Genomic DNA, 17,643 nt, shown 5'->3' on the forward strand with positions numbered 1-17,643 from the left:
TTCTGATCTCATGCACAAGACCGCATTGCCGAAAATCAGACCAGGAACCATGACCCATTCCCATATTCCTCGCACAACATCATACCTAATGTAATTCCACAATGCACTATTTTTCATCACTGCTGCATTCCTGTTACCTTTAGTCGTTACGTATATTTTCTGTTCCCTTAAGTACTCGGTCCCATTGCTTATCCATACGCCCAGATATTTGTATTTATCTGTTATTTCTAGCGTGACCTTCTGTATCCTAAGCTCACTTCCTTCATTATCATTAAAAATCATGACTGATGATTTTTCCTTCCTGAATCTGAAATCAAACCTATCTCCCTCATTAACGCAGATGTCCATCAGTTTCCGCAAATCTTCCTTGTTGTCGGCCACTAGCCCCAAGTCATCTGCGTTCATCAATGCTGGTAGTGCCTTTTCAATGAGGTTTCCTTGTTTGACGAAAGAGATGTTGAAGCCAAGTCTACTTCCTTTTAATTTGGCCTCTAATCTTTGTAGGTACATCATGAATAACAAGGGTGACAGAGGAGACCCCTGCATAAGTTCCCGTTTTACCTCTGCACGCTTGGATACCTGTTTTTCCCACTTTATAACTGCCTTGTTACCTTTGTAGAGATCCTTTAAAAGATTTGTGACTCCATCTTTCACACCCAGTGTGTCCAGTATTCCTCACAATTCCTCTGGAACCACGCTATCGTACGCTCCCTCGATATCCAAAAATTCTAGCCACGGGGGCCTGTGTTCCTCTTCTGCTATTTCGATGCACTGCGTTAGTGAGAACAGATTTTCTTTCAACCTCCTGTGTTTCCGAAACCCATTCTGCAGTTCCCCCAGCATCCCATCATCCTCTATCCATGCCTGCACTCTTTCCTTTATAATCGGCATCGCCAGCCTGTAGACCACTGATGACACATTTAAAGGATGGTAGTTGTTTATGTCAGCTTTGTCCCCCTTTCCTTTATAGATCATGCTCATACTGCTGAGTTTCTATTCATCGGGGACTTCATCATTCATTATTATTTTGCTCACAACCTCTCTCAAAGTCTTCATAGACTTCGCACCGAATGTCTTTATCAGCATAATTGGGACGCCATCTGGGCCTGTTGATGTTCTACTAGGAACCCTCTTCTCAGCCCTTTCCCACTCTCGTTCTGAAAATGGAGCCATTGCGCCACTTGATTCATCCTTGTCTATTGTGGTGCATCACTTTGTTGAATTTTTTCTGTCGTCCTTGTTCCTATATATTCAATAGCTTCGTCCCCTTCTAGCCTATCACCTTGAGCTGTAGTTATAAACTTTTGCTCTAGGCTCGTCTCATTTCTTAGGGAGCTTAGATCGTTCCAAAATTTTGCAGCTGTCCTTCTATTCTTTTCATGTACTTCTGCCAGCCACTTAGCCCCCTTTATTCTAATCGTGTCATTGATCAGAAAGGATGCATCCCGTCTACAGCTTAGAAAGATTTCCCATTTTCTTTCAACATCATCTGTCGGTTAACCCCACTGCTTAGCATGTCTGTGTTCCCTAAAGGCTTCCTGATGTTTTGATATGTCTCTCTTAACTTCTTCATCCCACCAACTCTTGGGTATGTGTCTGCTTTCCCGGGGTGACTTGTCACGTGCCTTAGCAAGATCTAGCTCTAATAGTCTAATTAGATACATGTATGTCCACACTGTTTTATTATCCAAGGTGAATTTGTTTAGTGGCTATTTCTATTTGCCTTTCTGAATAAAAATTCTTCCTGTAGTTGCTCATCTCCCCTTCTTCCCACTTTCACTGCGCTTCCAAAACTTAGCTTGATAAGTTTGTGATGGCTACCGAGACTTCTGGAGCTACCTTAATTAAGTGCATTCCCCTGAGGTTATCATACACCCCATGTGACATCAGTGTGTTATCTATCGTGCACTGCAGCTTTCCTACCTCCCATGTTATTTTCCCCTCACACTTCTCGGTACTGTTGCAAATGATCAAATCAAGCCTTTCACACATATCCGTGATCATTTTACCTGTTGGGTCGGTATACCCATTTATATCTTCTATGTGCGCATTCATATCTCTTAGTATAATGATCTCACACTGTCCTTTTAACTCCTCAATTTCCTTTGATATACACTCTACTATTGCCTGGCTTTCCTCTCTGGCCTTTGCTCCCTTCCTCAAGTACACCAAACCAAGGAGCGCGATTTGACTTGCCACTTTTCCTTTTAGCCATAAATGTTCCTTGCACTCCTGCTTAACCTTTTGCCAGTCTGTACTTATATGAATGAATGCCCCAATACGACCCCCTCTTTCTGCTGCCTTTTGTTCTATTACAATATTCCCGCGCGTAGTCCGGATTGTTAGGAGGTTGTTAAATGTCCATAAGATGTGTTTCTACAAAACCGTATACCACAGGCCTCTCCTCCCTTTGCTGTTCTTCTATCTCTTCCCACTTCAGCCTGCTTCTACCACCCTGCATATTAATATACCCTATGTCTGAATTGGCTCGGCGCTCGTGGCTACGTCTATTTCTGCCCCGGACTCTACCTATCTTAGATACTGGAGCCACTTTGGGATCGTATCTGTCCATACCACCTGTCAAAAAGTCTCCCTGGTTGTTTTCCTCGTTACTAGCTATCACGCACTCCGAAGCGTCCGTGTGCCCCTCAAAAAAGCCACTTCACGTCCTGCAAGTCGCCCACCCACCTCGTGACCTAGCCGCACATCGAAATGAATTGTGTCTCGTTGAAGACCACCCCACCTATGCACCTCTCTCTTTATTTTCACTACCTCAAAACCTTTCTCTCGACTCATCCGCCATATCCCTTGGTTTGCGTTGACAAGCGCGCTTTGCAGGTTGCCGTCACGCACCAGTACCTCCGGTATCGTGCATATCACTACCTGCACCTGAGGAGAAGTGGTGCGCATGTCATCGACCTCTTTCACCAGTTTGGTTGCTAGTCCTGCCCTATCTTCATTCAAGACATCGTTTAAACCTCCAGAAATTCCCACGAGGTTTCGTATATCAGCTGTAGTTTTGAGTGCTGTGCTCGCTTACCTAATGACTGCTTCCAGCTTGCGTCCTGGGAATGTCCCTACTGCAACCCTCTTGTCACCTCTTACCCTCTCTTTGATTGCTTCTGCGCATCGATTTAAATTCGAGTGCCCGGCGATTATCACATGATGTGAATTTTCAGCTGGAGCGTCCTGCACCTGGGGGTTACGTGCACCTGTGACGCCAAGTGCTTTGTCCCCTCCTACGCCCACCACTACTTCGCTGAAGCTGGGCCTTGCGACGATTGACCCGGCTGAACTTTTTTTTTTCAACCTTGCTTGCTCTTTCTTCTCCGCCGTTCTGGTTGCTGGTGCCCTACTGTTCTCTCCGTCGGCCGCTCCTTTGTTCCCCTTAGCTAGTGCTCCTTCGGCGGACTTCAGCCTTTCTCCTATTGCCCTCGTTTTCTCTTCCACTGCCGCCAATGCAGTCTCCAGCTCGGTGATTCTCATCAGCAGTTCACTCTGGGCAACCATCGTTTTCTCCATTTTTTCCTCGACCTCACATTCCCTACACTTCGCGTCAGCTTCCTCTTCCTTTGCTTTCGCACTTGGGTCCATTTTCAAACCCACATCGCATGCTGAACTTTTTACAGCATTTTAACCATGTCTTTATGACACTTATCGTTCTTATAACTTGTCTCACTCGATAATTACAAAACACAAACCCTGTCCTGCGAAAAAGAGAAAGTCTAAGTTCTACTACAAAAAATTGCGTGTTCAATGTACGTGCAACTCCCCCACGGAGTGGCAAGAGAAAAAACACAAAGAAACAAACACACACACGCACAAACTAGTAAATACCTGGTGACTGACCCCCGGAGAAGCCATACAATGTAAAAAGTGCTACAAAAATTTTAACTGCTGCCTTAATAATTATAAAGGCAAGCTCAAAACATACAAAACCACTTATCTGCGCAGTCAATGGGGATTACTCAAAAAACACGTCGATCCAACGTGCTAGTCTGAACTGAATCGCGAACACTTTTCACGTAGCGCGCTGGCTGGGCATGCCCTTTCCTATCTTTCGTTCCTCCGTGCCCCACCATGTCACGCTTCGGCGTTGGCAGCTGTCAGCAACAGTTGTGGGCATGCGTGCTCATCCTCGCCTCTAGCAACCGGACCCCCACCTCCTTGACTTGAACGTTACCTACTACCGCCTCAACGCTATGCGTTTGAAACGCGTTTGTGCTACCAGCGCTTGTGTAGCATTTGTGTTGACAAGACGCTGACAATATGGCCATCAGCTACAATGACTGGTGCGGTGCTGCACCGCTCCTTCTCTCGCCGTTCACTCTCTCTACTCCCTGCGCCCCACTCTCCCGTTCGATGAAGTGAAGCGCGCGCCTCAATCTCGACTGTTCGCTGGCTGGGTGTCTTTTAAGGTGATGGCAGAAGTTGGTGAAGGTAAACTAAAATTGCTACGCCGTGCGCTTTGGCCGCAAGAAATGCCTTCGCATTTTCTCATGATTCCCTTCGGAGAGGAGAAGGGGGCATTTTTAAATCTCATGAGTGCACCTAGCTTTCTGTCTCCCTTTCGTGAGTTTGCTTTCTGTGGATGATCCTGTCAGTTACCCTTAATGACCAGCGATTATCATGCCTATGTGTTGCTCGTCTCCATTTCTTCTTCTTGATTTCAAGTATATCCTTAACCCTATTTGTTCCCGGACCAACCTTGTTATCTTCTTGTTTTTAAGGTTACACCTATCATTTTTTTTCTTTCCATCGCTCTTTCTGTCGTCCTCAATTTAAGCTGAACCCTCTTTGTAAGCCTGCAGGTTTCGTCTCCGTAGGTAAGTACCGGCAAGATGCAGCTGTTATGTACCTTCCTCTTCAGGGTTGGTGGCAGATTATTCTTCTTGATTTGAGAATGCTTGCCAAGTGTGATCTACACCATCCTTATCCTTCTAGTTATTGCAGTCTCATGGTTCGGCTTCGCGGTTACTACCTGTCCAAAGTCGACTTATTCCTTTACAACTTCCAGCGTCCCTCCACCTATCGCGAATCACAGTTTTTTCGGATACTGTTGCCCATTACTTTGGCTTTGTGCATAATAATCTTCATGCCTAGTCTTCTGCTTTCCGTGTCAACTTCAGTAATAAGAAGTTGTAATTCGTTGCCTGAGATACTCATCAAGGCAATGTCATCAGCAAATGGCAGGTTACAAAGATACTGTTCATGAACTATTATTATTAGCTCTTCTCAATCTAGGGTCCTAAAAACCTCCGGTAAACACGCGGCAAATAGCATAGAAGAGATTGTCTCTCTGCCTTACACCCTTCTTTATTGAGATCCTGTCACTTTCTTTATGGAGCACTATGGTGGTGGTGGATTCACTGTAGATGTCTTCTAGTATGTTTATGTAGGGTTCTTCGATTCCCTAATTCTGTAGTGCCTGTGTTACTGCTGATGTCTCGACTGAGTCAAACGCCTTCTTGTAATCTATTAAGGCTATGTATTGTGGTTGGTTGTATTCGGCGCATTTCTCTATTACCTTATTGATAATATGGTACATTGTGCCATTCTGTACCATATTGTGACGGCCTGTACGAAATCCTGCTGGGTCCTTTAGTTGATTGAACTGTAATGTCACCTTAATTCTTTTAGCTATTACATCTATTGTCACAGAACGAGCGCTAAACAAGAGCGCGCCGCCAAATCCTTGCGACAACGGGCGGCAGAAACGCCGCGAGGTAAAAAGGAAAAAAAAAGAAAGCAAACATCCAGGGCTCCCGGGCGCGCGCTCTCCCCGCAGAAGCACGGCTTCGCAGACGATCCTCCTCACCCCACATCGGCGGCCCAGCAAGACCGCGATTATTCTAGAACGAAAGAGGCGGGGTCAGACCGAGTGAATCATCCGCCGGAGAGGGCAGTCGAACCGTCTCGCACCTCTCCCCAGCTTTCGCTGCGTATCGCGCCGACGAAATGACGAGAAACATCTGGAAAGTCGCGCGCAAGGTATTTAACCGAGCAGCCGAGACGAGAAATCAGGAGGTGACGGAAGTTAACGCCAGAGCGCGTAGGGATTCCGCCGTGTAGTCGGCGAAGGTTTCGTTCGTAGTGACGAAGCAGGAGATAGAGAGGAATTCCACCTGTGGGTGAAGGCTCGAGCTACAGGCAAGAGCGTGTGTTTACCGCTATCGAGCGAAGACGCGGGCAACAGCTGCGTGTGTGAAGCCGACGAATTTCCGGCGAAGAAGTTTGAAGCTTGGAGAGTGGCCATTTGAGGACGCGAGGTTTCCTGGAAGAGAAACTTCGAGAACTACGGAACGACAACAACGCTGGACTTTGAGTGAGTGATTCTCGGAAGAGTATCATTCAGACTTTTGTTCCAAGGACTTTGGACTGAATAGGTTTTCTATCTCTTTAGTCCTTAAGTGTCTTGGTTGTTCAATGCATGCGACTGCATTGTAGTGCGTATTGTTGTCTGAGTCAGTTGTTTTGAGTGTGGCTGATTGTACTGTGTAGTACGTTGTCTGATTGGTGACGTATTGTATGTAACTATCGTGGAGTGTGCATTTTTGTGTATTATTTTCGATCTGCCATTATTGAGAATATAATTTGTTTGTTCATCAACTCTCGGCTCTGTCTTGTTCTTTGGGCCACAGCCGGCGTCCGCTGGCGCACCAATAAGGACCACTTCTAAATTGTCCACGCTTTCGTGGTGCGGTTCGGGGGGCCGATACTTCGGCTCTTGGAATTAGCCCGGCGATCGCCTCCCTAATAAACGGGACATGTGTGACAATTAATCTGGCGTCCGCGATACAGGACCTTTTGGTGCACAGTGTGTCCAAAGTAGTAGGAAAGAGCCTCGAGTTGTTGATAGTGCTATCGGAACGATTTTGAGTGTTGTTCAGTGTTCTCGTTAACGAGTGCAGGGGAGTGTTCCGATAGACTGATTTAGGCAGATACTTTTTGCACGCGGCAAGGTTTTATTTGCGAGTTGCGAGACACCATGGATCTCGAAAAGTTAGTATCTCTTGGTGAGAAGATGGGTCTTTCTGGCGCCGAACTACGGAAGTGGGTAAGCCAGAAGGAGAAACAGGCGGTGGAGAGAGATAGGTTGGCAGCTGAAAGGGCGAAAGAAGAAAGAGAGGCAAAGGAGCGACAGCTGAAAGAAGAAAGAGAACAGCAGTTGAAGTTGGAGCTGGAGAGAGAAAACCTGGCCGCTGAGAGGGCGAGAGAAGAAAGAGAAGCGCAGATGGCTGAAAGGGAGCGGCAGCGGCAGCACGAGATGGAACTCGAGCGGCTCCGTTTGCAACAGCGAAGTGAAACTCCCGTCCAAGCTAGAGTTGAAAGCAGCGAACGGGAAGATCACGGCTTCCGCTTGAACCCAAGCAAGCTGCTCGTAGCGTTTGATGAAAGGAAGGACGACCTAGACGCGTACCTTCACCGATTCGAGACGATTGCGAAGAGCCAGAATTGGCCGGAACATCAATGGGCAACTGCTTTAAGTACCTGCTTGAGTGGTGAAGCGCTCAGTGTGTACGGTAGGCTGACGCCGACCGATGCAGCCAACTATGCAAAAGTGAAAGCTGCTTTGTTGAAGCGATTTAGATTCACTGTGGAAGGATTCCGGGACAGATTTCGGACAGGAAAGCCAGCTGATGGTGAGACAGCTACGCAGTATGCCGCCCGACTTTGCCATTATTTCGACAGATGGATTGAACTTTCAGGGACAGCACAGGAGTACGATGATCTTAGAGAGCTGCTAATTAAAGAACAATTTCTTACTAGTTGCCACCCAAGCCTGTCGCTGTATTTGAAAGAGAGGAAGGTGGAGTCATTTGAAGGAATGCTTGAATTGGCTGATCAATTCTTAGAAGCGCAAGGAGGAACTAATTTGGCCAAGGTCAAGAAGGATTGTCCCGATGATTCGAAGAAATTGGCTCCTGAAGAAAAGAAGCGTGCACCAGAGAGCATGCAGCGATGTTTTCTGTGTAACCGAGTGGGTCATCGCGCGAAAAACTGTCGAACGATCTTTACGAGCCCTACGGTAGTGAAATGTTTTAAGTGTGGTCAGACTGGGCACAAAGCAGATGCATGTCGGAACGGAGTGAGTCAAACTCACCAGGTATCCTGTGTGCAAGCGGCACCGAAATCTGATAATAATGCCGTCACTGATGGATTTGTAGAGTTGAAGAATGGGGAGAAAATTCCTGAAGAAAAACTCTGCATTTCCGTATTTTCCTTCCCACCGCTCGTTCATTAGTTGTTTTTTTACGTATCAGTTTCTGTCTTTACTTATTTAAATGTAAGTGAATGCGAGCTCCTACCAATCTGTGATCATTGCACTGGATCTTGCCAGCTACTTCTACAGCCTGTACAATGTCTGGGTGTGCACACAGAATGTAGTCTACTTCATTTTTACTTTCACCATTAGGACTTCGCCACGTCCACTTACGGTAAGCCCGTTTTCTAAAGAAGGTATTGAAGATCTGTTAGTTATTTCATTACGTTCTGTGAACTCCGCTAAGAATTTTCCCCAGGCATTTCTAGAACAGATGCCATATTCCCCAACTGCGCGATCTCCGGCCTGTTTCTGGCCTACTTTGGCATTAAAGGTACACTATCATGTTGTATATTAACCGTGTTTTTGCTGCGAAATAGACTAGTTGCGAGTGCAGCAGTGTCGCTTTTGTTTCTTCTGTGCTTGCCTCCGTGCGCTGATTCATAAGTAAACATGAACTATCACGAACTCGCCCAACTTTTAACGTTACTGAGACTCCGTTTGGACACAGGGTCCAGCAGTTCAGTATATTTTTAGTTTGTGCGCGCACTGCGATTTCTTATTGCTCGACAACGCATAGGAGAAATCTCCCCTTTGACACTTCCTTGGAGGTCGATTGTTTAGCGCGAGCAGTCATTTTTTTTGTAATCAAGAAACTCACTGGCAGACACTGCCTGCGTCGGCGTTGTATAGAGAGGGGAGGAGACGATAAAGCGCAGTAAAAGTGGCCACACCACCGGCACGCCGCATTGAACTCGACCATGAACTGCTTCGCATCTAAAATATGGTAAGGATAAGCGCCTTGCTAAAAAACAAGCTACCGTTGCCCAAGGAACGTGAGAACTGAGCATCGCGTGATACCAATTTATTAAATCTGATTTTGAATCGGTTTTTTGAGTGAGCCAGCCTGCGCTGATTTTCATTGGAGTTCCAGGTGTAGGTACTTACCTGTGGGTGAACGCTGAGTACCGTGTGGGCGTTGCGTTGGCTGCAGGCCGGTGTGCCTATACGTGTTGGCTGGATTTTGAGTTTCAGGTGGTGCTTAATGCCGTTCTCGACCTGCAAGAGCGTATCGTCCTGGTTGTTACGTCACATTTTTTGTAATTTTGTTGTTTACAGCTGAAGCAGTATGATGCGACGTATATCCTTTTTCGACTGGAATTTTTTTCTCGGGCAGAGAGAGAGAGAAACAACATTTATTGAAAGAAGCTTGTGAGTGAAGGTGGGAGGGTGCCTTATTCCAGGAACCCTCTGGCTTGGACAGCCCGCCGAGCTCGAGCGACGAGTTGACGCTGCTCGACCAGGTCCGGCTGGGAGATCGCAGCCTCCCACGCTTCAGAACAAAATTTTTAATGTACCTTTCTAGCTAAGGGTATACGAACACGCTGCCGCGCGCCACCCACCACTTGCGAGATGCCGTTTTTCTCTCTTTCTCCCACCGAGCGTCGTAGAATTTCTGCCGCCGACCCAATTGCTCGCTGGGCTATTTTTGTCGCTGCCTCCGGCTCCCGCACAAGCAAACCGTCAATAAGCGTCTGTTTTTCCTCCTTTCCTTCACATTTAAGGAGCCTCCTCACTCATAACTTTTCCTCTCTCTGTGTGTCAAGACAAGCCGGGAGCCGGCAGCTAGCAGGTGGGCGTGCGCGCTTTGACATGTTTATTTTTGTCTCGCTTTTCTCGCGGCACCGCCAATAGACGTCACACTATGCCAAGGCGGCACTGCGAGAAACGCCGTCACCAGCACCTCCATCGACGTGCTAGCCATAAATGGGTAGTGCAAGGAGGGCCGTCCGCAAGCGAACGTGCATAGGCCCTCCTGTTTTGTTGATCTTGAGACGCAGTTCCTTGAAAATCAAGAGCCTAGAATGATTCTTCCGTGAATCGCACCTCGCTTCAGAAAAGTAGGAAGCTCATCAAAGCGAACTGTGCGTACAACGTAAAAGTTGTTTCAGTTATTTCAGTGTGCTGCAATTGAAATGGAAGCGAGCATGACATCGAGCTCGAGGCAAGCACTCCGACGTGCGTTCTTTAACGCCTAACTGCATTAAATTTGGGCTTACACATGATGCCTAAGCGATTAAGTACAAACACTAGCAATATATTGATACGAAGTATCACTACCAGGAAAAACAAGGGAAGCGCGGTTAGAGAAGGAAGACGAGGTTGCTTCCACTGTGGTCCCCCTGAGTGGGTACGAGCCATGGCGGTGGGGATCATCATCATTATACTGTGATCGCGGACTCAGGGCCCATCAAAAAACCCCATTAAGTTACCTTACCTTGTGTAACAATTTGGTGGAAGGTGCTGGGTAGGACGAACCCAAAGACGGGAGCTTGACTACCAAGACTTCGTCGCAGCCGCCGCCTCGCCGGACTTCCACCTTCGCCAATTGTAATGGCCCAAGAGCAGCCATCCAACGCTTCGAGGACAACTCAGATTGGTTCCGTGCTGTACTACAGAGTGCCACCAAACTTTGGCGGGATCTCGGGAGAAGACGTCAACGTGCGGCTCAAGAACTACAAGCGGGTGAGCAGAAGCAATGGCTGGGACTCGAACGAACAGCTCAATCATGTTGTATTCTCGTTAACTGACACCGCCCTCAAGTGGTCAGAGAACCACGAGGACATGTTCACGACTTGGGAACATTTTGTTGAAGAAGTGCAGAAGTGCTTCGGTGATTCGGACGCAAAGAAGAAACGTGCGGAGCAGACATTGTCTCAGAGGGCACAGCTTCCAGGAGAAACATGTACGACATACATTGAAGAAATATTGAAGCTGTGCAGGATCGTGAACGGGAGGATGTCTGAAGAAGACAAGGTTGGACACGTTCTCAAGGGTATAGCCGAAGACGTGTACAATTTCTTAATTGAGAAAGACTGCTTGAACTCTGTGTCGGATGTGATTGTCATACCTTTGAATCCCTCAATATGCGACGAATTTTTCCGAAATTCGGCCGCCTGTCCAACGTCCCCACTGTGGCTAGTGTTGAAACAGTGCCGCCTAACGACCTTGCTTTGACCATACGGCAGATCGTCAAAGAGCTGCTTCGATGTCAGACCCTATCATCGCCCCAGCGATTTTCAAGATGTGTACGTAAGCGAAGCAGAACGTGTGCGGACTCCTGTTTCTCTTCCACTATGGCAACCATCGATCAACGCAGCAGACGCTTATGAATATCAAGGCACACGGTAGGCTGGATTCTCTGTCAACCACCTCCAAACTACGAACGAAGTTTTCGCCCGCCTGTTTACCCAACATCGCCTGCCTACAGTGCCCCTGAAGGGCGGCACCACTATCCCATGCCTTCCGAGAGGAGTCGTTACTCTGAGGAGCCACGTGCCCCTCGACCAATTGCGGTATGCTACAACTGTGGCGTCCCGGGTCACATCGCACGTTTTTGTGACCACCGCCCATATCAGCGACAGTCTTGGCACATGTCTCACCAACCTTTCGACCATCCGCTCTCCACGTAACGGAAACCACGCGCACCTACCGGGTCACGCTACCCCTCGCCGGCCTCTGATCGAAGTTTGAAGCCACCACCCCGTGCTCCACGATCGCCGTCGCCACGGTGACGCGCACGTACACCGCTGCCGGAAAACTAGTCGGTGCGGCCAGTGGGGGTGAGGCCGTGAGATCACAGGTGCTATCTACAGATATACCCCCGTCAGCGTTTATGTTGAAGAACAAAGTTCATGTAGTTGTCGATGGAGTGGCTACTATGGCACTTGTTGATACAGGTGTGACAGTCTCGGTGATGAGTGTAAATTTTAAGAACCTGCTAGGACCAAAAGAGATGTTTTGCCTGAACCGTGGGGTGACATTTCGTGGTGTAAGTGGTGACGTGTGGTGTCCGGTGGGATATTGTGCTGTGGACGTCTCGCTGTGTGGCAAGGTGTTTTGCACAGAGTTTGTGGTTATTCCGCGGCCTACACATGACGTTATCTTGGGTATTGACTTCTTGTGTGAGTGTGGGGCAACTGTATACTGCAGAAGTAGGCATCTTTCTATACACGGTACTTTTCCAATGGCGCTCTTGGAAAATTCCTGTCCGGAGGAACGCATATTTTTCGTCTCCGTGGACACAGTCGTTCCTGCATTTTCTGCTGTGTGTGTTCTCGTGACATGTCCCAGCAACAACTGTGGCACGTTTGAAGCCACGCTCGAACTGATTCCATCGGCATGCCTGAAAAAGAACATTCTCATTCCCCATTGTATAGTGTCAGTCGTTGATGGACGGGCAGGTGTGTGGACAATGAACAGTTCCATGGAGCCTGCAATTCTGCCAGGTGGCATGAAACTTGCAGTATTTAGACCCGAATCATGTACGACGCTGCTTGCGCTTGTTGATGCTACAAGCCAAAATGAACATCTAGGCTTAGAAGGTTCAGAAGATGCCCAATCGCTAAAAATGGTCAGAAAGTCACTTGACCAAAGCGAACGTCATACACTGCTTGACGTTCTATCTAAGCACTCGAAAGTGTTCGATTTTTCCAAAAACAGCCAAAGGCCCTTAATCCCAGCGTCCCGGATACGTCATCAGATCCACACTGAGTCAGCGCATCCCATTAGGCAGAAACCTTACCGAGTGGCACCATCGGAGCGCAAGATCATCAACGAGCAAGTCCAAGAAATCGTGGAAAAGGGAATAATACAGGAATCGGCAAGTTCGTGGGCTGCTCCCGTTATTCTAGTGAAGAAGAAGAATGGTACGTGGAGATTCTGCGTTGACTACCGCCGACTGAAATCTGTTACCAAGAAAGACGTCTATCCACTGCCGCGCATCGATGACGCTCTAGATGGCCTGCATTCCGCGTCCTACTTTTCAGCTGTCGACATGAGATCAGGTTACTGGCAAATTCCGATGCACGCAGTTGACAAAGAAAAAACTGCATTTGTTACGACCGACGGACTTTATGAGTTCAACGTTATGCCATTCGGATTATGTAATGTTCCTGCGGCATTCGAAAGATTTATGGACTCTATATTGCGAGGTTTAAAATGGCATATATGCATGTGTTACCTTGATGATGTCGTAATTTTTGGACGTGCGATTGAGGAGCACAACACTCGCCTAGACCTCGTGCTCAGCTGCATTGAAGAAGCTGGCCTTGTATTGAATTAAAAAAAGTGCCATTTTAGCGAGCGACAGACATTGGTGTTAGGACATCTCGTCGACAAAGATGGCATTAGACCTGACCCACAAAAGACAGCGGCCGTTGAATTGTTCGAGCGTCCTAAATCTGTGAAACAACTGCGTAGCTTCATAGGGCTCTGCTCGTATTTCTGCCGGTTCGTACCCAAGTTTGCGGATGTCGTCGTACCCCCTGACGAGCCTTCTACGCAAGCACAGCCCGTTTCATTGGACCTCCGAGTGTGATGCCGCTTTTCACAAGCTGAAGTGTTTGTTAACTTCGCAGCCAATACTTCGGCACTTCAATCCTTCGTCGATCACGGAAATTCACACAGACGCAAGTGGCATCGGTATCGGTGCCGTTCTTGTTCAGCGTTCTGGCAAGAAGGAGCACGTTGTGGTGTACGGAAGTCGTTCTTTAAGCAAGCCTGAACGCAACTACACAGCGACCAAACAGGAATGCCTAACGGTAGTCTTTGCCGTACAACGGTTTCGCTCATACATCTATGGTCGCCCGTTCACTTTCATCACAGATCACCATTCCCTGTGTTGACTGGTCAACCTTCGTGACCCATCCGGCTGCCTCGCACGATGGGCCATTCGTTTGCAAGAACATGTCTTCACCATTTCATGCAAGACTGGCCGCCTACACGCTGATGCGGATTGCCTCTCCAGAATGCTGCTACCATCGACAGATTGTTAAGCCGATAACTTTGACCACCTTATCGCTTCTCTGTTGTCTGGCTTTACCGATGCCGTGACTTTCGCCGCTGAGCAGCGTAATGACCCAAGCTTGAAAGCTCTCTTCCCTTGAGCGAGAAATTCATTAAACCAAGGCCGATTATGCGTCCAAAATGGTCTTCTTTACCAGAGAAACTTGTCCACCACGGGCGCCCGCTTCCTGCTGGTTGTTCCTGCGTCCCTCCAAACGTCTGTTCTGCGTCTCACGCATGATTACCCCACCTCTGGCCACCTAGGCACCGCATGAACACTTAGTCGCACGAAAGAGCGGTTCTATTGGCCGAAAATGAGCAAAACAATTCAGAACTACGTGGCCAGCTGTACGCAGTTCCAGAGCCACGAGCGGCCCTCATCGGGTTCAGTTGGTCACCTGCAACCTGTAAAGCCTCCCGGTTCCCCTTTTGAAAAGGTTTGCATTGATCTGATGGGACCATTTCCACGCTCCTCAAAAGGTAACCGGTGAATAATTGTATGCGCCGACTACCTGACGCGGTACTGCGAGACGGCTGCCTTATGCTCCGCTATGGCAGTCCAGGTTTTGGAGTTCCTGTTGCATTCAGCCATCCTCCGACCCGGACCTCCTCGCGTGATAATAAGTGACCGTGGACGACAATTTACCGCCAATATTGTCGAATCATTAGTTCGTTTGTGTGCCTCCAAGTTCTGACACTCATCTGCGTATCATCCACAAACTAACGGCCTCACCGAGCGAACAAACCGAACGTTGATCAACATGTTGTCAATGTACGTCGCCTCCGACCACAAAAACTGGGGTGAAGTATTACCATTCGTCACGTACGCCTTCAACACGTCGAAACATGAAACGACAGGCTACAGCCCTTTCTATCTGCTCTACGCTCGCTCACCTCGACATACGCTGGACACTATCTTTCCTTTTATCGTCCATGACGATTTAACAATTGCGGAAACTTTGTGTCGAGCGGAAGAGACACGTCGACTTGCCTGCTTACGTACACTGGCAGCGCAAGAGTCTTCCAAAACTCGCTACGACCGTCAACACAGACATGTAACCTATGCCCCCGGTGATCTAGTGTTGGTGTGGACGCCAATACGCAAACGTGGCTTGAGCCAAAAGCTACTGGCACACTACGCCGGTCTTTTTGTGATACTCTATCGTCTCAGCGAGGTCAACTATGAAATCGCACGTGTCATTACTAGTGGCCGACGTCCATGCAAGACATAGGTGACGCATGTTGCCCGCATGAAGCCGTTTACATGAAGGATGCAAGAATGACTCGCCTAGATGGCTTCGTCTGAGACACGAGGAATGATACGAAGTATCACTACCACGAAAAAGAAGGGAAGCGTGGTTAGAGAATGAAGACGACGTTGCCTCCACTGCGATCCCCCTGAGTGGGTACGAGCCATGGCGGTGGTGATCATAGTCATTCTACTGTGATCGCGGACTCAGGGCCCATCAAAAACCCCCATTAAGTTACCTTACCTTGTGTAACAATACTTTACGATTAGTGGTACGAAGCTCGCTTTATACAGCCCGAATGGCCCTGACAATTTTGGGCTTTGTAGTTGCATTGTTTATCCATATTTCGCTTCTCGTGCGTTGAACTGTTGCTAGAATGCACTGTTATTAGTTGTTTTCCGTTTCTCTATACTGCAAATTAGAATACATGCGTGTCCATTTTCTCAGTGAACAACGAACAACGAAAAGCACAATTAAGGCCTCCGAGATAGCTTCGGTAATCGCGGAGACTAACGGCAAGAAAAACCAGATTGTGGTCGCGATCATTTTGCGATTTACCTGTGTGACGTACCCTTCAAAGCCCTACGAGCGTAACGCTGAGGGGTGCTGACCACTTCTAAATATCAGTGGTCACGGCGTGTGCGATGTTTATCGCTCACGTCACGTGTCTACCGCTGCAGGGTACGCACCGCTGTCAGGGGCTCTGTTAGCTTCATGATCAAAGTTACCACGGTTCTCGGTGGTAACGATCAGACGCATTATCATATCACCTACATTATCACACTTTCTATTGCGACTGGCTGTGGAGAGCGCGAGCAATTCTCTTACCCAGCATGTTCGCGACGGCCCGCATCCAGCGCTCTCGCCATTCTGCTTTGCGAAAGCTGAGGAAATCAGCAAAAGTGAAGTCCTTAACGTCCGTGGCAATTTACAACACAACAGTAGCGCCGACTGGGGTCTTTTTTGTAGAGAGCGGAGCTGTTGTGCTGCTCTCGTTTTCGCTGTCGTTCTGGCGAGTGCACCAGCAAGCACGTTTGGCGACGCGTCTGACTAGCGGAGAGAAATTCGCGGGCCTTTTTCTAAGTGTTCAATGCGCAATTACACCTAATTTTTAGCTGGGTCGTTGGTTCGTACGCTGTAGTTGCACCTGCAGTTGCGCAGCAAACTGTGCAAGGGAGTCGGGGTTTGCACTACTCAAAACATCGTCGACAGGTGGTGCTGCGTGTCCGCAAAAAAAGGGGGTGTAATTGGTGCATTCATGCATAAAAGGGTTGGCAAAGAGTCAAGCAGGGATGCCTGAAACATTTATGGTTAAGAGGGAAATTAACTGGGCAGATGACACTCCTTCGTTTGGTGTGCTTGTGGACGGGAGCAAAGGCCAGGGAGGAAAACCATGCAATGGTGGAGGGTATATCGAAGGACATCGAGGAATTAGGAGGAGAGTGTGAGATAAATATACTAAAGGATATGAATGCGCACATAGAAGATATAGAGGGGTATACTGACCCAACAGGCAAAATGATCATGGAAATGTGTGAAAGTCATGATTTCATCATTTGGAATAGTACTGAGAAGTGTGAAGGGCAAATAACATGGGAGGTAGGAAGGCTGCAGTCGACGATATATTATGCTTTGATGTCACATACGGCGTATGATAGGCTCAGGTAAATGCACATAGATGAATGTGGCTTCAGAAGTCTGGGTAATGATTACAAATGTATTAAGCTAAGTTTTGGAAGAGCAGTGAAAGTGGGAAGAAGACAAGATGAGCAACTACAGGAAAATTTTTATTCAGAAAGGCAAATAGAAATAGCTACTAAACAAATTAAGAAAGTAATCACTAAGGATGAGAAAACAGTGTGAACATACACGAATCTAATATGACTGTTTGAGCTAGTGCTTGCTAAGGCACGTGACAAGTCATCCCAGAACAGAAGACACAAACCAGAGAGTTGGTGGAATGGGGAAGTGAAGAGAGCCATAGCAAAACGCCAGGAAGCCTCTAGGGAACACAGACATGCAAAGCAGCGTGGTAAACCGATACATGATGTTGAAAGAAAACGGGACATCTTTTTAAGCTGTAGAAAGGAAGCATCCATTCTGATCAATGAAACGATTAGAAGAAAGGGGGCTAAGTGGCTGGCAGAAGTACATAAAAAGAATTGAAAGGCAGCTGCAAAAATTCGGGACCATCTAAACTACCTAATAAAGTATACGAGCCTAGAACAGAGGTTTATAACTGCAGCTCAAGGTGCTAGGCTAGAAAAGGACGAAGCTGTTGAT

The 17,643-nt window shown here is 47.8% G+C and overlaps 1 protein-coding gene across 3 annotated transcripts in view; it reads right to left on the bottom strand.

Moving 5' to 3' along the window:
• The window catches only part of LOC119167701 (uncharacterized), a 70,435-nt gene that overhangs the window by 40,955 nt on the left and 11,837 nt on the right, over nt 1-17,643 (bottom strand). For 2 of the 3 annotated variants that reach the window (XR_012884104.1, XM_075865872.1), the window contains exon 1: nt 6,126-6,140. Coding sequence is in view for 1 of the 3 variants with exons in the window: in XM_037419225.2 (XP_037275122.2) it covers nt 9,212-9,322 (111 nt within the window). In the remaining 2 variants the exon portion in view is untranslated. Of the gene's footprint in view, nt 1-6,125; nt 6,141-9,211; nt 9,323-17,643 lie in introns of those variants that run through there. The other variant, XM_037419225.2, reaches the window with a different exon arrangement.

This window comes from Rhipicephalus microplus, chromosome 6 (genome assembly GCF_043290135.1).
Source record: "Rhipicephalus microplus isolate Deutch F79 chromosome 6, USDA_Rmic, whole genome shotgun sequence".
Lineage (NCBI taxonomy): Eukaryota > Metazoa > Arthropoda > Arachnida > Ixodida > Ixodidae > Rhipicephalus > Rhipicephalus microplus.